Genomic DNA, 22406 nt, shown 5'->3' with positions numbered 1-22406 from the left:
GGGGACCCTAATACTTTGTTTTGTTACAAATTCGGATTCTATGGGGAAAATATGAAAATTTTATTCGATTGTATTTCAATTCGTGATAGGTGGCACTGTAATCAGTGAAAACTAGTGTCACTAATATTTCTTCCGTTGGGAGTTTCACGTTTGATTACAGAAGAAATCTCCGATGAACAGTACGAATTTTTTGCCTTAAATATTTTCTTGGCTCGTGGAAAGTGGCATGAAAAATGGCTAATATTTCGGCGTGAATTTAGAAAATGCATATGTGTCAGTGTAATTAGATACAGTCTGCGGTTGTATTCGTAGTTAGCCAGCAAGCAGTTTATCGGTTGCATCTCTTCGTCATGAAACTAGGCAAAACTAGTTCAAAAGCATCAAATGAACGCAGTTCAAAACAAATTAAGCAAAAAATAAAATTTAATTGTTGCATTGTTATAAAAAAAATAAACAATAAACAACTTAAAGACTGTAGTAAACAATATCCAATGGGATGTGGTGGTGTCAGTAGTACCCGAAATCAAACTGTAAAATACACTTCAGAGGTAATACAAAATAAACGAATGAAGCGACTGATAACGAACTTCTTGATTAACGGTGAGATTAACATATTTCTCTTTCTCTTTCTCTCTCTCTCTCTCTCTCTTTATATATATATATATATATATATATATATATATATATATATATATATATATATATATAAGGGGATGGACAAAAATATGGAAACACCTGTTACAAAAGAGATAGCCATTTCAAATATGACTTGTATCTGAATGGTAGTTGTCGGTGTGGTCACCGGCACATTCTGTGAGGTATACAACCTTGCCAATCGAGCAGATGGGCAGTTACAGTTCTGTGACCGATCCGTACAGGTTATCATGAATCATTTCTGAGCTGACAGTTTCAAAGAGGGAAAATTGTGGCTGTACTATGGTGGGAGCTTCTGTGAGGAAAGTAACGGAACTGTTTGGTGTATCAAGAGGCGCAGTCTCGAAGATCATGACTGTCTATGAGTGTTCCGGAAAAATCGCATCAGCGAATCACCAGCGTGGACGCAAGTGTGTGTTGCGTGACAAAGACAGTCGCAAATTGGGTAGGATTGTGACCAAGCACAAGATGACAACAGCGCCAAAAGTCACAGCTGGCCTTAATACTGTTTCGGTTAATAAAAAATAAAATAGTTAGTTTACTTGAATATAGAGAGATTGAATATCTATGAATATGTAAATGAAAGGGGGTTGAAGTCTGTTAGATAATATTTCATTATTTGCGACTAATGACACATTAATTCAAACTAAACAGATTCTGAGATTAGCTCTTACATAAACACAAAGGGGAATATTCATTCTTAATATAGGTACGTGTAATTTGAGCATTTTAGCAGTAACCTGTTTTAGACTTTTCTATACGTTAACTTCAAACAATAACAAATGTAATACAAATACATTTAACAATTAATTAATAGGAGCCATGTAAAATAACAATCTAAGAAATTACGAACTTCCTTGTCTTTGCAAATACAAATGATGAGTTTTTTCTACTCACAGATGGGACAATATAATTTAATAAATAAATAAAGTTGAAAATTAAAGCTAAGCTAGTACAATCAATGGTCTCTTTCTTCTGGAGGAAGGTATATTAATCCTAAGTTCTCAAATACTGATTCTTCTGTTGGTTTCGAAATTATGTAGCAGTCAGTTAGCTTATTCCTTCCCTGTTGTACAATTCCAGCAGTGAGTGTGTGTTCACTCAAACTCATTCCTTGTTTGGAAGCCAATAGTCTCATAGACCTATTAAACATACCAGATCTAGTGAAATGTATTAGAGCAAGTGTATACTCTGAATATGGAGCGGTAATTATATCTATTCTTCGGTACTTTGTTCTCATAATGTCATTAATGTTGTCACTGTCTTGACGTACGGTACAGTATTCATGCCGTAATTTTCATATAAGCTTATGGACTGTGAGCTCTCTCTCCATACTCCTTGCTCGGTTGCTACATAAATTGATGCACCAATGATGTCTGTTTTTACTTTTAACCTGCCTTCTCTGCAATTACAAAATAAAGACTTCTTCTAGCTCTTTACTAGTGGGCAACGTTCCCATTATAGCCGACACGTTCCCACGTTGAATGGCTATGCTTATGCGTTGAATCAGGAAACTTTTTGCTCGATTATCTCCTGATTTAATTGATAGACGGTGGCCGATTTCTTTTATAAATTTGAGGCCTCCTTCTTCCCAAGAACCGCTAAACTCAATTGCTATTGCGACAAAGCAATAGCTATCGAGTAGATTGCTATATTTATTCGTTTTTTCTTTCGCTCTTCGAGCAGCTACGAGTCCAGCTTGTACTGAGGCATATTGTAGGTTGGAGGGGGCATAGGTGTCTGAACATGTGAAGTCCCAAATCAATGCCTTTTCTTTCTTCCAAGGTACTAATGTCATACCATCGGGTCTTTTTCCGTCAAATCGGCTGCATCCAATCGGTTCCCTCACTGCTGGGAGCCCTGCTGATATTAATGCTCTCAATATTATATCATTTACACTTGAGTGACGTGGGTGTCTGCCTGCGCTGCTTTTTCACGACAAACCGTGTAATCCTTTTTTATCTACTAAGGTGTTACAAATGGGGCAGTGGTGAGGTTCACATATATCTGCTCCCAACCGTAATGCAACTGCTACTCGGAAGCTCTCATTGGATAGGTGTAGACCCAGAGATGGTGATGGTAGAACTTGAAGCCATGCTCCGTTTTCTGGGGACATGACCGCTAAAAGTCTGGCTTTATCTTCAATGTTATTTGTAGTCTGCAATAAAGAAGCTGCTTGGCAATTAACGATGGGCTCGTCCCAAGCCGACTGATTGTTACGATTTTTGAGAGATCTAGGAAATAATAAATAACCTGTTAGTATAAGTGAAGTATTTACTAAAATTCTGCAAATGACAATGTACAAATATTTTACCTATCAGAAGACCAGCCACAATCAGACATAGAAATTATCATCATAACAGATGAGGATAATGAATCGGAAAGTTACTGGAAGCATACTGACCTGGAAAGTGTCTGCCATTTTGAAAGCCTTTTGTCTTGAAACGCAGTAACAAGGAAAGATTGAAAGTTGAATCGAATCATGGAATCATGTCTTGTTCCTGGAAATTATGGTTTTATATACCTGAGTGGCATAACACTTTCTCTCTCACTAAAAGTTGTTTACTTCGTAGTCCAAGGCTGATGTAAGCCTCTGACGTCTACCAAGAATATTGCTATTACATTTATATTTTGAAAAATTGATGCTAAAAGTTTTAATTATACTCACAATGAAATACTGAAAATTAATACACAGTCCTACTTGCTCAAAGCTAGTTCTTGGTCATTGTCATAAGGACATGAATAAAAAGAACAGCGTTACAATTTTAATTATACTCAAATGCAAAAGCGCAATACAGTATAGCAAGTATCAAAACTAACTGAAATACATAACTGGCTGTGAGATACTAAAATGCCGTGGACTTCACAAAGTTTGCATACAAAATCTTGAATTTACTATTGGTTGCAAAGCATAATCAAATTTACTAAATACATTATATATATATATATACACACTATGGGATCAAAAGTATCCGGACACCCCCTCAAAACATACGTTTTTCATATTAGGTGCATTGTGCTGCCACCTACTGCCAGGTACTCATTATCAGCGACCTCAGTAGTCATTAGACATCGTGAGAAAGCAGAATGGGGCGCTCCGCGAAACTCACGGACTTCGAACGTGGTCAGGTGATTGGGTGTCACTTGTGTCAGGAGTCAGTACGCGATATTTCCACACTCCTAAACATCCCTAGGTCCACAGTGTCTGATGTGATAGTGAAGTGGAAACGTGAAGGGACACGTACGGCACGAAAACGTACAGGCCGACCTCGTCTGTTGACTGACAGAAGCCGCCGACAGTTGAAGAGGGTCGTAAAGTGTAATAGGCAGACATCTATCCAGACCATGACACAGGAATTCCAAACTGCATCAGGAACCACTCCAAGTATTATGACAGTTAAGCGTGAGGTGAGAAAACTTGGATTTCATGGTCGAGCGGCTGCTCATAAGCCACACATCACGCAGGTAAATGACAACGATGCCTCGCTTGGTGTAAGGAGCGTAAACATTGGACAATTGAACAGTGGAAAAACGTATGGACTGACGAATCACGGTACACAATGTGGCGATTCTATGGCAGGGTGTGGGTATGGCGAATGCCCGATGAACGTAATCTGTCAGCGTGCGTAGTGCCAACAGTAAAATTCGGAGGTGGTGGTGTTATGGTGTGGTCGTGTTCTTCTTCGAGGGGCTTGCACCCCTTGTTGTGTTGCGTGGCACTCTCACAGCGCAGGCCTACATTGATGTTTTAAGCACCTTCTTGCTTCCCACTGTTGAAGAGCAATTCGAGAATGGCGATAGCATCTTTCAACACGATCGAGCCCCTGTTCATACTGCACGGCCTGTGGCGGAGTGGTTACACGACCATAACATCACTGTAATGGACTGGCCTGCACAGAGTCCTGACTTGAATCCGATAGAACACCTTTGGGATGTTTCGGAACGCCAACTTCCTGCCAGGCCTCACCGACCTACATCGATACCTCTTCTCAGTTCAGCACTCCGTGAAGAATGGGATGCCATTCCTCAAGAAACCTTCCAGCACCTGATTGAAAATATGCCTGCGAGAGTGGAAGCTGTCATCAAGGCTAAGGGTAGGCCAACACCATATTGAATTCCAGCAGTACCGATGGAGAGCGCCACGAACTTGAAAGTAATTTTCAGCCAGGTGTCTCCGGGTATTTTTGATCACATAGAGTATATATATATATATATATATATATATATATATATATATATATATATATCAACCATGTTAAAACAGAGGAGTAAATATATTTATAACAGTAATCAAAGAATTCCGCTTAACATACAATTGTAAAAATTACAAATCATCATCATCATAGTTATTCTGTCCTTACTGGCAGGTCACTTGCAGCAGCTGAGAAGATTCCATGCTCAACGGTCCTTCGCTAACCTCCGTCTTCACGTATGATTTTTCTGTTTCTATATCATCCATTATTTGCAGTCTCCTTCGCTCCCTCCCTCTCTTTCTCTCCACTAAACCATCTACTACGTCCCTCATGATACAATTTCTTCTTAGGCAATGTCTCAACCAGTTTCCCTTCCTCTTCTTAACAATATCTAAAAGTGTTCTTTTCTCCCCCACCATTTCTAACACCCACTCATTCGTTTTCCACTCGACCCAACTAATTCTTTCCATTCTTCTGAACACCCACATTTCGAAGGCTTCCAGTCGTTTTTCATCACTTTTACGTAATGTCCACGTTTTTCGCCCCATACAGTACAACACTCCACACGAAGCATTTTATGAGTCTTTTTCTCAACTCTATTCAGGGTCCCACAAAACAGACTTTTCTTCCTCCTAAAGGCTTCTTTCGCCATTCCTATTCTTGCTTTCATTTCACGTTTGCGCTTCATGTCATAACTAAGAATACTACCCAGATATCGAAAACTATTCACTTGTTCTATTTGCTCCCATCTCACTTTAATATTTGACACAGACCTCTTCGTTCCAATCGCCATGGCTTTTGCCTTTCTAACATTTATTTTCATCGCCTAGTCTTCAAAGCCCACCCTCAGGTTTTCTAATATTTTATTGATTTCCTTTTCAGATTCTGCAAAAGTTAGAATAAAGTAATAAAATGAATTGCATGAATTGCAAGTGAAACAAATGTGAAAAATAGAATGCAGAAGTAATGACGAAGAGTGTGAGCAATGCAATTGAAATTCATACATGTACATTAATGAGTTTGAAAGAAATCATTTGTTGCACCAGAATACTGGTTGTTGAGGCATGCAAAAAGAAGGCGTGCGTGTTGACAAAACATTGTAGTTTATTGCAGTAAATCTGATGGGATGTCAAATTGCAGACATCTACTGGAAGGTGACGTCATGATTGTCAGCGATGAGCGACGACGTGATGAAGCATCTAATGAAGGATGAAATCTTGGCAGGAAATCCGGTGAGCGTCTCATTCTTATGGTTGCACAAATCCACTGAATTATGCTGAAATTGTCTGGCAGGTGAGCGAGATATCCTTGGACAGCTATCTTCGGAGATGTCTAGTCTCGAAGAAGATTGCGTCGGATGGCATCAACGAAGCATCATGCGTTCATGCTGAGAAACGAAGTGGAGACCCTTGCTGCCGGAAAACATAATCAGATGTAGAAGTTAAAACACTGCCATAGTTCATCTGATGGACTGTTCTTGGTGTTAGGTTGCAAGAACAGGGATGCTGGAGTGAAGATGATGTGAAGATGTTTTCTCATGATGACAGGAAGTGATGGTGTAAGCTTGCTAGCTGAGACATTTGAAAAATCTGTGGAGCCTGTCTGGAATGGTCCATGAAGGTCCTGGACGACGGTTATGTGCTGCCGCTGGAAGAAACCTCATGGCAGATGAAGCCGGTTGATGAAGCGTCCGGAAGCTGGATGACGTCATGGGATGCAAACTAACAGCTGCTGGTCCAGGGTATGCAGAACAAACTGGGCAAATCATTACCACGACTGGGTGTAACATTCTCAAGGCCCGTAACCGTGTGGAGAGATGCTCAAGCCACCACGACGTGTGACAGAAAATGCAACTCCAGCTGCTCTGGACAACGGATGGTGATGCTGGAGCTAGGTCTGAACTATACATCGGCTGCTTCTTTGGAAACCCCATGAGTGGAGTCAATGTCGTATTGCTGACTAATGAAGAGCTTCAAAGATATGAAAACTAAAATTGCATCGAACTGCATCATGATGGACCTCAGCTTCTGAAGAAAACTGGACCCTTAGATGGAATAACCAGACAGGAACAGGTCATCTGTACTCTGTTCTGGAGGCGAACTGACCAGCCTGAAATGGAACATCATCATCTTCGTAAGATGCAAATTTAAGTACGATTATTTTTAAACTGTGAGAGCTTTTTAGAAATATATATATATATATTTTAAATTATCACTATTAGACAAAATATGTACTCTAAAAATCCTAAAACACAAAACAATCTTCGCTTAAGCCGCCATCTTCAGCTTCTTCGTCGCTTATGCGATATGTATTTTACTTCCTAATCGGGGTACACTCAGCCAACCTAAGAAAATTTTGATTGTTACAAATTTCAAATTGTTTCTTCTTTGTTTTTCTTCTTCAATTTCTATAAAAATATCTTACAAGGGACATCAGCCAAGTGTTCGGCTCTGATTTCAATGACTTTTTTTCTGATAAAGGGCATGTATGCATTATTTGACAGAAATTTTTGCCGTGGTGCATTTTTATATATATATATATATATATATATATATATATATATATATATATATATATATATATATATATATATATATATATATATATAATTTTTAAGAGTTGTGATGTGGTTATTGGAGATTACTGCAAAGTCCCTTACTATCCTTTGTAAACGGAGTGTTAATGATTAAAGTGAAGAACAACCATGTGGATACATATAAGGCCTAGGGGAAAGTCGTATGGTAGGTATGACTTTGACGGCAGCCATCTTGAAATCCGCCATTTTGAATTAAGGTCAAGTTTTGTAAATGGGAATAGGGTAATATGATACATAATTTCGGGCTAGAATTTAATTTTAAAAAAATGATAAAGTTAGTTTTAAGATACGCACATTTGGGGAAGAGTTATAGGGATATTAATTGTTTATACGTACTATGTGCGTAAGTTCCTTACCTCCGCTTCTAACCCGCGTAGTAATGATAATAAGTAGATAAAAGCTTCGGTAATACATATTAGGCCTAGAGGGAAGTGGTACGGTAAGGGTAATCCGCCATTAGCTTTTCCTTGACCCAAAGTACCACTTGACTTGATAGCAATTGGAAACCAATATTTATCAAGGAGATTAATATATTTATTCCTTTAATCGGTCTCCTTACGAGCAACTACGAGACCTGCGCGTGATGACGAATGTGGAAGATTGGAGGGAACATAAGTATCTGTGCAGGTGAAGTCCCAAACTACAGCTTTCCCTTTCTTCCAAGGCACTAAACTCATTCCGTCTGGTCTTTTTCCGTCTGAACGACTGCGTCCATTTGGTTCTTGTACTGATGGGACACCTACAGATGTGAGAGTGCTCAAAATGATATCGTTCACGCTTGAGTGCAGTGATTGTCTACGTGCCCTGCTCTTGCATGATAAGCCACGTAAGCCTCTCTTATCGACGAGAACATTACAAGCACGACAATAGTGTGGTTCGCAAATATCTGCTCGTAACCGCAAAGCTGTAGCTATACGAAAACTTTCATTGCTTAGATGTAGACCAACAGAAGATGACGTTGGAGCCATGCACCGTTTTCCGGGGACGAAACAGCGAGGAATCTGGCCTTGTCTTTGATCTTATGAGTTGAAAGTAATAAGGAGGAAATATGTTTTACTATGGGTTCGTCCCAGGCTGATTGAAGATTTCTTTTCTCGTTAGCCGGAGGAGCAGACCCCACTAAATCAGACCAATTGTCAATGCAATCTTGTACATCTGAATCAGTGTCCAATTCGACTCTTCGCTGTAGCAGAGTCCCAGTTAATTGACTTGAGCCATAGAAAGAAGCAAGAAATGACGGTAGCAACATCTGTAGCCCGACGAATTCCGAGACCTCTATTTTTGACTGGTAATGATGCATGTAACCATGATTCATTGTTTAGGGTGCAGTTAAGAATAGATTGCAATCCTGTTCTTATAGTATTGTCAAATTTCTCAAGCAAATCCACTTCACGCCAGGATGGAGAACATCGGAGGAAATAATTTAATCTTGGTATTGAAAATAGATGGCAATAAATACAATGTTGAATGAGCTGAGATGTGTGATAAGCGTGACAAGAGCAACTCTGATTTCGAGATATCACACATTAAACTCTGTGTTTATGTTATTGACAATTCGTTGGAGGGTCAGAGCAAACAGTGGTGGACCTAGTTGAATGCCTCGTTGAGAAAAGATGATATTGTCTCCTACAAAAAGGTTGCTAGATTCAGAATAGCACTGAAAAACCTAGGAATAGACATTCGGAAAATGACTTCTTACTGCAACTACCATGAAATTTTAGAGATATTGCCTCTAGTGTGACTATTTAGAGTACCTTCAGATTGACTACGTTCTCAGTTTGCTAAAATTGATTGTTTGCATATAAAACAAGAATAAATTTTAAATTTGATTGATTTGATATTTCGTAAATCTTCATACAGGCATATTTGTAGTGATTTGGAACAATGTAGGCTTTAACCTGATATAAGAAAGAGAAGCTGCCAGAAAATAGTTAGAGGTAAAACATTATCGCATGAAAATAATTGAAAGACAAGAAGGTAGAAATGTCTGCTGAAGTTTAGTAAACTAAGATGAGAGAAAGTAGGAGGGGAAGGAAGTTTTTTTTTAATTTTTTATTTTGCTGCGCCTTTTTTCGCTCTTAGCCTGGTGAAGGACATACTTGGCTCTCTTTCATTTATGCTCGTGTAATAATTGCTTTAACTTTCTCATGTTATTAATTTTTTTTTCTTTGCTTACTCCGGTACTCATTTATTTTATTTTAAGCACTTCGAAAGTACTTATACTTACTTTACATTTGTTCATTTCAGGCTGTGTGGGCTGGCTGGGGACATGCATCAGAAAATCCCAAGCTGCCAGAACTGCTTCACAAAAATAATATTGCGTTTATTGGACCACCAGAGAAGGCAATGTGGGCTCTTGGAGACAAGATAGCATCAAGTATTGTTGCACAAACCGCGGAAATTCCAACATTACCTTGGTCTGGATCAGGTATTTTCAGTGTGTTTAGTTTGGAATTTACTAGATTTTTTTTTCTCTCTCTCTCTTTTTAAGTAGGAAAATAATACAATTGAGGTGCCCATTACAGGAAATATATATAAATTCAAATTTTGACATCACTGGATGGCTCTATAAAATAAAAAAAAAATAAAAAAAAATGATCTTAGGTTATTAGTCTAGGCATCAACTTCACAAAAGTGCTCTCCTTTTCGTGTTTAATACTAGAACGGCTGAAGCAGTCATTTTGAACGTTTTAGATTTTTAATATATCATACCTTTTTTTTTTTTTATTTTTTGTCGGAATGCGCTTATTTTTTGACCTTTCGTCTTTCAGTATGAACAAGAAAAATATATATTTTTTAAAGAAACATAGCATGAGAAATAATAATTTTATTAAATAAAATACCTAGAACGACTGAGAGCGGTCATTCTGACCGGGCACATTTTACCTATTTGCAGTGAGGTTTTCTTTTGTTTTTCAACATGCAATGAATGCCTTACGTTGTGTGCATTGTTATCAGCAAGTGTTTTCACTTTTGAGTCATATTTAAAAAAAGAGACTTACACCGAAGCAACTTTTGGAAGAACTGCGTGACATAAGTGAAAATGAATCAGATTGTGGCATTTCTGATTTTGAAGTTTCTACATTTTCTGATGACTTTGATAACTGTGACCGTCTTGTGCGTCAAGTTGTTAACGGTTCACCTGAAACAAGAAGAGTGAGGAAGATGGCAGCACCATACTTCAGCCAGTTGCAGGATGCGGTAGTAAACCATCGGCTTCTTCTTCAAACAGAGGTAAGAGAAGGAAACAAAAACTACAAGAATAAAGCTTGTTAGTTGGTGATGTTATTGAAGTTCAGGGAGGGATAAAGTGGACAGTAATAGAACCAGGAAAACCTGTAGGAGCTATATCAGCAACAGAATGTCCTCCGAGAAAATGGAGGACCGACAAACTATGCTGTGCAAAATATTGTATCCAACTCTTTCTCCAGCGCCCTCAAACTGCTCATTGATGACCACATGCTTCGTCATATAAAGGAAATGACTGAAGTGGAAGCAAAAAGATGCCTTAACACAGACGAGTGGTCTATTTCTATTGAAAAAATAGAGGCTTTTCTGGCAATTTTGTATGCTCGAGGAGCCTTCGGTTGCAGTGAACAGCAGTGGACTTTTTCTGAAGTACAACATCTAAAGCATCATTTTTTTTTTTTTTTTTTTTTTTTTTTTTGGGGGGGAAACAATGTCACGGGATAGATTCAAACAAATAAAACGTTTCATAAGGTTTGACAAAAAGAGCACAAGATCTGAAAGACTAAAAGGAGACAAATTCGCTGCTATATTTGAGGCGTGGAAACGCTTCATTGAGAATTGCAAGGTATGTTATAAAGCCGGGCAGAATGTTACCATTGACGAGCAGCTTTTTCCAACAAAAGCACTGTGTTCTTTCACACAATACATGGCCAATAAGCCAAATAAATTTGTAGTAAAGTTCTGGTTGGCAGTTGGTGTGCAGTCAAAGTATGTACTAAATGCTCTTCCGTACTTGTGAAAAAATGAAATGAGACCGAGAGATATGTCTGTTGCTGAAGGTATTGTTCTTCGTTTAGTCGAGTCGTTTGAAGGCGAGGGGAGGAACGTAACGACAGACATGTTTTTTTCACATCCCTATCAATTGCCCAGAATTGAAAGCCGAGAAAACTAGTATCGTAGGTGCTGTGAAACGTGCGAGAAAAGAAATTTCACATGAAGCGAAAAGTCGACGAGCAAACCTACACAATACTGCAGTTCTGAAACATGATGATTGTACCTTGACTTTGTATCAGGGAAAATCTACTAAAAATGCCATTATACTCAGTTCAATACATTCCTCTGTTCAAGTGGAGACAGTTGGTAAAATGCTACCAGAAACTGTGAAGTTTTACAACAGCAACAAGTGTGGGTAGACGTTGTAGACCAATTGGCCAGACGATATTCCACCAAATCTCCCTTACGGCGTTGGCCTCTTCAAATTTTCTGCAACGCTTTATTTGGCTGCCATAAATGTCTGTGTTTTGTAGCATGAAGTGAGAAAGGAAAAGATTAGTCGACGTAATTCCTTACTGAAGATTGCAGAAGAACTCCGTTCAAAATACCTTGCGAGCAGGAAAGGAAGAAAGGTTGAACCTGGACGGGAATGTGTACAGCTTCAAGGAGGACAGTCCAGTAAAAGGCATCAGTGTCAAGTCGGATCATGTAAGGGAAACAAAACAATAACACGATGCAGAACCTGCAAGAAGTTTGTGTGCGACAAATGCGTCGGACAGATTGTGAAACAAGTAACGTGCTAACATTGTCAGTAACGTTCTTTTCCACATATCTCACGTCTTTAGACATTCATCCACCAATATTTTTTATCTGTAAAGCTATTTTCAGTATATCGTGTAACTTCCGTTTCAGGAATATTTTGTACAAATGATATCAACGATTGTAGTTTGTTGATGTAACAGTGAGAGCAGTGATGGTGTATGAATATTTGGTTTATATTATGGCAGTGAGTGTAATATTTGTAATCCTTTTCTCCAGACTACTCACGTATTTAGACATTCATTCACCAACATTTATATATAAGAAACTCGTTTCATTATATCATGTAATTTCTATTTCACGAATATTTTTATTATTATTATTATTATGGAAGTGAGTGTAGTTTCTATTATGACAATGAGTGAATGCTTGAACTAAGCAAAAATGGTCCTGCGTGATTTACTTTCATTCCTCTTGATGTACACGTATTACTCACGTAAAGCATTGTGGCACATCCATTATAACAAAATGTGAGAAATAAATGTGCTTAGGAACATATAGGCTAAATGACTCCATAATTCTCCCAGAAAGTAATTCTACATTGTAAAGTAGAAATTAAAGAAAAAGTATGTTGTATTTTATCACTACAACCCAGATTTTCGATAGCGGTCAAAATAACCGGTCGCCACCGTTTTGGGTAATTTTGTACTTCAGCCGGTCTAGTGTTAATGGCAAATCATGTAACAAGTTGGCATTCGATATTTGTTAAATATATACCCATCATCGATCACGAAAATGTTGGATGCCAGAAAAAACACCTCACGGGAGGGAAGGGGGAGAAAGCAGAAATGTTTAGCCGTTTCTACTATTCACTATATCTCCGAACAATTCGAGCTAGAGCATCCAAACTTTTTTTCAGTTTGTTTGTCTAATTGTCTTCTACAATTTAATTCTAGTACATTTTTGAGCTAAATATAATGGTTTTCTTGTTATTTTCACTTTTACTTAGTATTGGTTGCTCGTGGCGTGCTTTTTAGCCACAGATTCTTTACAAGACCGGATTCGGACAAATGTTTCCCCTAAAAGGTTTTCGTTATTTTATGCTATTTCAAAAAATGTATACTTACGTTAGTGTAGGACTAATAGTGCCTGAGTTGTAAGCAACTTTATTGTGTTGTGTGCGAAACTGATCACTGCGCGGCCCAAGAGTTGCCTTCCTACAAACAGTAGATATTAGCAGCTGATGATGATTAATATATATATAATCTTGTCTGCTTACAAGTATATAATCATGATGATTAAGTCTGTGTATAATCTAATTACAAATATTCATTTTAAATATCTATAGAGGGGCTTTTCGGAAAATAACCGTTATCAAAACAAAATTTCTCTGAAGAATAAAAATAGAGCTTTCTCTAGTACTCTGCAAGTCTGTCTTTTTTACGTGTTTCTGATAACTTCTAAAACATGCACAGATATGCAGATTTCTATTCATTTTTTCTGAAAAAATCATGTTTCAACAAGGGTTGTTTTTGCTACAAGTCCTTCGATTTGTGTACTACAATGGTACTATTAAATCTTATTACAGAATAAGCACTTGCCTGTTATTAAGATTGTGTACAGTTGCTATAATACAATAAATCTATAATACGAAACGAAACAGAAGGAAACCATATCCTTAAGAAATCTCTACACAAGGGAACAAATTATTTGATTTCTAGAATTAGTTTTTAACAATGTTGTGCTTCTTATATCTCGAAAAAGATAATGAAATTTGTGATGTCTTTAATGCATCATTCAGTCTTCATCATCACTGTTCATTAACTGATATTGAATTTTTATACTTGCTCGGGGAACTACACATTAGAGTGCACAGGAAACCGCGATTCTTACATTTGCATTTAAAACTTACACACTCAAGTTTCTAACAGCTATACATGGTAATCTCTAAACAAGCCTTGGAAATATCTTCGAGTGTTTTCAAAACTGGCTTCGGAATTTGGCCCTCCAAACACCATCCGGAGTCTTTTGGCCCTAGTAGATCGATCTCACACTTGTCAGCGTTTCCCAAATTACTGTTTGGTAATAGGATCTCTTTATATGTTGTTTCAGAGCATCACTATTTGGAGGTAATTTCTCTGGACTGTATTTTCCTAAAAGTAGGAGACTAGCTTAATCTTTGCACTAACCTTGAGGAGCTTTGTGAAAAACTATTCTGCAGATTCAATAGCGCTTGCTAATAAAGGAATCTGTCCTAGGGAAAAGCACACAGTTCTCTGAGTAAGTAGACCATAAGTAGATAATGCATTGCTGGAATTATCACCTTCGAAACTCTTTGTTGTTGTCTCCGGTAGTTTTAAAGATCAGAAGAGTGTTAAGTCAAACTTCGAGATCGATGTTCAAAATCTTGAAGGGAAGCGTGAAGAATTCTAGAATGATACTTAATGCTATGAATCACAATTCAGAAGGAATGGTAGTGATGAGTAGAGACACCGACGTATTCTTGCTGTTGATACACCATTATCACAGAATTTCTTGTAAAGAATTGTACATGATGGCGGGATTTCAAAGACACAAATGTTTATTCCAGTTCACCGCCTTTGCCACCAGTTATCTGAGAATGAGAAGCTAGGTAATTGCTTATCACGCTCTACATGGATGCGGCATAACATCATATCCAGTTGGGACATCAAAGAGCAAGAATTGTCTACTTACTCATATCAGAAAACTTTGACCTTTTATTTTCCTTAGGATAGATTTCTTTATCAGCAGGCGCTATTGAATCTGCAGAACTATTTTTCACAAATCTCCTCAAGGTTAATGCGAAGATTAAGCTAGGTTCCTACTTTTAGGAAAATACAGTCCAGGGAAATTATCTACAACTAGTGATGCTCTGAAACAACATTTCCAAACAGCAATTTGGGAAATTTGATAACTTCGAGGTTGTTCTACCGTGCCTAGAAGACTCCGGATAGTACTTGGAGGACCAAATTCTGAAGTCAGTTTTGAAAACACTCGAAGATAGTCCCAAAGCTTGTTTAGAGATTACCATGTGTAGCTGTCAAAAACTTGAGTGTGTAGGTTTGAAATGCAAATGTAAGAATCGCGGTTCCTTGTTCACTTCAATATGTAGTTGTCCGAGCGAGTATAAAAATTCAATATCAGTTAATGAACAGAGCGATGAAGAAGACTGAATGATTGCATTAAAGGCGTCACAAATTTCTTTATCTTTTTCGAGATATAAAGGTAACCTAGAAAGTTCTGTCGTTTTTATGGAGGTCTGTGTTCAATAGGCCCTCGCACCGTGAGTTGAATGCGAATGGAGATAAGGCGAAGGTCAGTTGTTGGTGTGGGCATATCCAACATACTACCTGGTTGTGGCAGTTCACTTACACCGTGAACTTACGTAAGGACAGAATGAACATGGAACCCCCACAGAGCGTCATAAGGCCGTGTTTGCTGTAGGAATTCAAACTGGGGTCAAACGCCGCTGAGCGGGCGGAAGATGTACCAGGCCTTTGGTAAGGGTGTCGTGACTACGTCGACAGTGCAGTGGCGGTTTAACAAGTTTAAGGATGGTGACGAAACACTCGAATACGCACTACTTGCCGGAAGACCAACACATGTACAAAATGAAGATCTTCAGGCAGCAATTGAGGCGAACAGTGGCCAGACATGTGAGGAACTGGGACTACAATTGAGTGTGAGTGGAAAAACTGTTCGGCAGCACCTCTATCAACTTGGGAAGCACTGCAAGTTGGGTCGATGAGTCCCACATGATTTGACTCCGGGCCAGAAGGAAACGCGAATAGACACATGTGTTTCTTTGGTGTCTCATCTGAGGAAGGAGCCATTTCTGGACAGGGTTTTGATATGTGATGAGAAGTGAGTCCTGTACGATGCTCCGTCGTAATTGGTTAGCATCCCATGAAGCGGTTCCAAAACAGCCGAAACCAGCACAGCACCATGATGGACTGCTCTCGGCATCGTGCATCGGGAACTACTACCAGTCCTGTCAGAGCATCAATGCAATTGTGTACTGTCAGTAGTTTAGCTGTGTTCAAGAAAAACTCAACACTTCTGAATCGCAAAGGAGTCCTCCTGTTACATAATAACGCTAAGCCCCACGTGGCTAGGGTGACGCGGGACACCATTCTGTGCCTAGGATGAGAAACACTATTGCATCCGCCATGCCCTCCGGACACTGCACCGTTCGATTATCACCTGTTCCTTCTTTGGACAATCACCTTAGAGGACGCCAGTTCAAATCCCTAGTAGAGGTGCAAAATGCACTTGATATCTTTATAAATTTATTGTATTATAGCAACTGTACACAATCTTAATAATAGGCAAGTGCTTATTCTCTAAATAAGATTTAACAGTTTAAAACTAAGCATTTATAAAATGTGTTAGGCATATCTTATTTTTTTTTTCTTACCGTTACAGCAAGTATTAAGAGGGAAAGGTGGTAATATATATATATATATATAACGTGGATGGCAAATTATTCATAATTCTCTCTTGAAGGCAATTTTGAAATCTGGCTCCTGCTCTACTTCGCTCAGTACCATTGTAGTACATAAACCAAAGGACTTGTAGCAAAAACAACCCTTGTCGAAACAAGACTTTTTCAGGAAAATGAATAGAACGCTGCATGTCTGTGCATGTTTTAGAAGGTATCAGAGACATGTGAGAAATAGATTTGCAGAGTTTTTCATACTGTGCACTAGAGAAAGCTCTATTTTTATTTTTCAGAGAAATTTTGTGTTTTGACAAGGGTTATTTTCCGAAAAGCACCTCAATAGATATTTAAAATGGATATTTGTAATTAGATTATAGACAGACAATCGTCAGGATTATATATACTCGTAGGCAGACAAGATTATATATATATATTAATCATCATCAGCTGCTAATATCTATCGTTTGCGAAAAGGCAACTCTTGGGCCGATCAGTGATCAATTTCCCACACGACAGAATAAAGTCACTTATAACTCAGGCACTATTAGTCCTACACTAATATAAGTATACATTTTTTGAAAGAGCACAAAATGACGGAAAACTTTCAGAGGAATCATTTTTCTGAATTCGATCTTATAAAGAATCTGTGGCTAAAAAATTGACGTCCCGCACAACCAATATTGATTAAAAATGAAAATAACAAGAAAACCGTTATATTTAATTCAAAAATGCACTAGAATTAAATTGTAGAAGACAATTAGACAAACAAACTGAAAAAAAGTTTGGATGTTCTAGCTCCAATTGTTACGGAGATATAGTGAATAATAAAAACGGCTAAAATTTCTGCTTTCTCCCCCTCCCCTCCAGTGAGGTGCTTTTTTCTTGCATCCAACATTTTTGTGATCAGTGATGGATGTGTATTCAAAAAATATTAGATGCCATATTGTTACATGATTTGCCCTTAGAACTCAATTTTTAATCCCCGATGCCTAGACTATATTAATATTTATTTCAGCTTCTCTAGTTTGTCTTTAAGGAAACAATATTCTCAGGTTTTTGTTGCCTCAATAGAAATAAAGTACCAAACTGAATGCAGCGAAGCTTGTTGAAACAAACTGCACTGTAGTAAATTAACACTCGAAAGAACAAACTTTTGTTCAACCTAGAAAGACCAGGAGCGGTCATTTTGACGTTATGTCTTTTGGAGGACGTGTAACGGAGAAAAGACGTGTTACATTCGTGTTCATGTCAAATATATTGTAATTTTGTAAGAAATCAACATAAAATATTGAAAAAAGTCAGTCCTGGGTTGTTGATGGGAAGAATAAAGAGAACAATGCAAGAAATATAACTACAAACTTAGTTTCGCCAACGAAACATCTATATTTTTACAAGAGTAAGATGAAAATAATAAAAAAGAAAGAAAGAAAAAGCTTTCGGATATAGGTTATTGTTTTCAGTAAATTCCATATTTTCTGTACTCTTAATCACAATTTTGAGGACAGTGAGATAAGAAAGTAACAAATAAACCTCAAAAAATATATATATGCTTACCAACCACTAAACCGTGCTCGCGCAGTAAACATATTCATTTCGAAAAGATTTTAGTCACTGATTGCATGTGATGTTTTTGATTACCTTTGCAGAGCACTTACCACATACAGATTTTTTACAAGTTTTTTTTTTTTTTTTTTTCGGTTGCACTTCGAAAGTACTTGACACTGACTTCGCTTACGATTGACTGCTGAAGTCGATGGAATATGTGTAACTATTTGCTTTAGTTCTTTCGACTTCACATAGACTAATTGTAGAGCCTCTATCAGCTGCAATAAAAACTGGTGCCTTGAAATATTTTTCCCTGTTACCTTCTTGAAAATGATCCAAGCATTGATCCTAGCTAGACATTGAAAAAGACGTACACGGGCCAACGACGACACGTTGCTCGAACTGAATACTTCCGAGACATTTGATCAACTGCATCAACACCGCACTTGGTCTGATTGTAGAAATGGATTGTTTCAGGTTTCTTAGCCCCTCCGGTTACTTCAACACTGCTGTGAAGAGTACTAAGAACTAAAACATTCTTGTTTTTCTTTCCCTGGTAAATAGTTAGCGTAGTGTCGCTCGTTGTTTTTAGTATAATTGTGCTGTGACCATCCATCTTTGGCGTTTTGGTACTGTCTGGAAATTCTCTTCTTACCCGATTGACTGTACTAACAATACTTGTGTTCCTTGCTTTTAGCCTTTCACTTAAATTTAGACTGGTAAAAAAATTGTCCGTTGTCACTTTATGTCCTTTGTTTACGTAGGGTTTTATGAGTTTCATGACAACATGCTCTGCCAAAGGTTCGTTGTCCGATCGATGTTCATGTTTACCAAGGTATGGAAATGAATTACAAATGTACTTCGAGTCGACATCTACCAGAAGCCAGAATTTAATTCCGAATTTATCAGGTTTGGTACCCATGTACTGAATGAATCTGCATTGTGCTTTACAGGGAAGAAGCTGTTCATAGGCAGTGAGATTTTCACCAGGTCTGTAACACGCAGAACAATTTTCGATAAATCTTTTCCACACTGAAAATGCCAATGCAAATTTATCTGTTTGGAGTTTTTCAGATCTGGTTGAACGCAGGTCGAAACGTAGATATTTCATAATTTCTTTGAACCTATTTTTTGACGTTGTATTTCTGAAAATAGGTGGTCCTCAGGTGACTGACCACATCAAATCCAAATCCAGGTGAGTAGCATTGTAAATTCCTCTCGCATACGCCAAACTTATAAAAGCATCTAATTCTTGGAGAGCGACAGACCGAGAATTGTCTTTCGTTCTGTTGCAAGCTTCAGTTTCTGTACGCAACTTGATATGCCGTAAAATAGTTCATTTCAAAATAACCTCCAAGCTGTGCTTTCGTTAGTATCATTACGCTTATGCCTGGCAAATGAAGGTCCTGGAGAATCACGTAAAACATTTTGCTGTCTTAATCTGCCTCCTTGTTTAACACCTAAATCACTGACACTCCAGACAGTTTTCTTATCTCTCCCAAGCACAATTTCACCGGGATGTGGACCGTACAAATAATCTCTTTGTTGCCTTATTTCTTCAGGTGGATTACTCATAGATGAAGAGCACGAATACACCGTATGGACATCATCTTTATCAGAAGAAACTTCGCATGACGAACTATCTTCATGGGGTACAAGGTTGTCATCGTTAACAACTTAGTCAGATATCGAATCATTATCGGAATTTTCTTCTGATATGTCCCGCAAAACAGTCAATATTTGTTCGTGCGAAAGACCTTTTTGTCCACTCATGCCACTAAAAATAATCACGAGTTGTTGTAACACCAAAAAAGGAGAGAAATAACAACAATAACGACGCCGATGTTGACACGTTGACGGTCTTCCAACAAAAGGCACAGTTTACTCACTAAACTGCAGAATTACAAAAAATGCAGTGTAATACCTCCAGCTTTTGAGAAAACCCAAATTAAGTTCTGAAGAAAAAATATAGTTTTATAAACAAAAAGATAATTTCTATGAATTAATTGAAAAATATGCAAATGCATGCTAGTAATAATAATAATAATAATAATAATAATAATAATAATAATAATAATAATAATAATAATATTAATAATAATAATAATAACTAAACTTAATGTCGGGAAATAATAAAAAGAAACTTACCAACCAACAGTGGGAAAATTCATCAATATTACTAGAGGTCAAATTGACCGCTTCTGGTCTTTCTAGGTATAACGTCATTTTATTCAAAAACAATTGCCAACACAAAGATAACATTTTAAAGAAAACATCACATGGCCTATTCACATTGGCGGATTAAACAAAAAAGTCTTAGGGGGGGCTCTTTATTGTAGAGTGGGATATGTTCCCCGAAATTCCCTCCCCAAAAAAATAAAGGTAAAACGGATTCAGGAAAAGAGGGTGAAGGATATAATTGCTACGGAATTTACACCACAATGCCCCCTCCCCGAAAAAGATATTCCGCCTTATCATTTTGCGTCTACTGCAGAGTCATTTTGACGTTATGATTAGCGTCATAGTAAAAGCCTTACTACTGCAGGGAATATATGTTAGTCGAACTCTTTAGTATGGCACTAATCACGCGTCAGAACGATTCAGTATAAGGCCCATTCTGTCTACAGGCCTGGTCGTGGCTATGCTTTACTAAATATTTCTCTAGAAAAAATATCAGGTTAAACATATTTTAGAACGCTCATGATGTTTCTGTGTTTTGAGTAAAATGAATTCAACAAAAGGACAAAAGAACTTACAAGTTAAACGCAAAACACGCTTTTCGGCGAATACCGCACAAAGCGTATTTGTCGATATAACACTGTCGCCATCTACGACAATGTCCCTATGACATTTAAAAGTGCTGGTCCATTCAGCCGCTTTTCGCCAGAACGAGATCGCAACCACGTTTTCAGTCGGTGCAATGTGGATTAAGATCGTTCTGCACTGGCCACGCTCGAATGCAGGGTTACAAGTTGAGTTGATGTTGAGTTAAACGTCCTTTCAGCAGCGAGGCTATATGAGACCTACTGATTAACGTGGAATCCGTACACAGGGTTACAAGTATGCGCAGCAGTTTTCGAATAGTCACGTGAAGATCTTCGTCGCTGGTGGTCAAGGCCTCCAACACAGTCCGTGATAGAGTTCCACCTTTTTCTTTAATTCTCTTCCATTTAGAAGTGCAGATTGCAAATTCAGAACAAAAGAGGGAAAACATCATTTTTTCTTGAGTTCCGATAGTTTTGTAAAATCTTTCTGCTAGAACGCGGAAGTTGTTGCTCAGAGTTTAGTCAGTTGCGCGTGTTGGCAATACAATGTTGAGTCCGTATACATTTAAAACTTCCTGCGCAAGACGAGTTTTGAGGTCTTCTACAACCGACTTTATCAACGGAATGTAGACAGTTCTTCAGTAGTAAGATGCCGTGTCATCTGGCCTGAAGTTCGTACGATGTGTTGCCTTTGGGCGAGATGAGGAGTTTGAATCTGCACGTCGACACTTGTAACCATTCTGGATATTGCTTCGAAAGTTGCCTTTTTAATGCTGTGATAGTGTTCTGAATGGCATCTGACGTTGCGTTCATGTCTAAATTTGTCTTCTGCAAAAGTCGATTGAGGGGAGGGTTATCGTGAGAACACCCTGAAGACACGTAATAATTACGATAAACTCGCTGTCGTGCATGGCAGAAGAAAGTGCCCATGCTTTGGCTGCTGTATCTAACTCGGATCACTTGGAACACACTGTAGAACCTCACTTATTTATTGAAATTTCACGTGAAATTGTAACACCGCGTCGATCCGTTCAACCCATCTCGTTTCACACAATGTCTCCAACTGGCCACTAACCATAAGCTTAAGGACAGTATTACGTTTTGACGATGCGGTGAAAAACATAATGATCTCTTTCGTTGTTCCCAGACAGTTCCTCATGCACTGTACTGACGACGACCTGAAGATGGACAAGTTGAGGCTGTGACTGCAATATGAACAGTGCAGCGCGTTTAAAGCCTCCTTCTGGATCTCCTGCACTGCCCGGCGACTTTGAGAGGTCGTGACGGCGCAACCATCTGTACCAATACCAACGCAGTTTTTCGGGTCGAGTGAGAAATCTCGTAGCAAAGATAGAACAATTTCTCCAATTTTCCCTCCAGTCAGTGAGAGTTCGGGTGTTCCGATTCCGAGCTCGAACCAATGTCCTCACCTTTCAGCTCTGCTGATCGAGGATCAATGAAACCGAAGC

General features: G+C 38.3%; 1 protein-coding gene across 1 annotated transcript in view; it reads left to right on the top strand.

Annotated features, from left to right (window-relative positions):
- Positions 1 to 22406, top strand: part of ACC (acetyl-CoA carboxylase) — a 776633-nt gene that overhangs the window by 69378 nt on the left and 684849 nt on the right. Inside the window, exon 4 of the mRNA XM_081728639.1 lies at positions 9691 to 9871. Coding sequence (XP_081584765.1) covers positions 9691 to 9871 — 181 coding nt within the window. The remainder of the gene's footprint in view (positions 1 to 9690; positions 9872 to 22406) is intronic.

Source organism: Thermobia domestica, chromosome 10 (assembly GCF_964235325.1).
Source record: "Thermobia domestica chromosome 10, izTheDome1.hap1.1, whole genome shotgun sequence".
Lineage (NCBI taxonomy): Eukaryota > Metazoa > Arthropoda > Insecta > Zygentoma > Lepismatidae > Thermobia > Thermobia domestica.
Note: the sequence above shows the minus strand (reverse complement) of the source record. Positions and strands in the feature narration are given on the sequence as shown.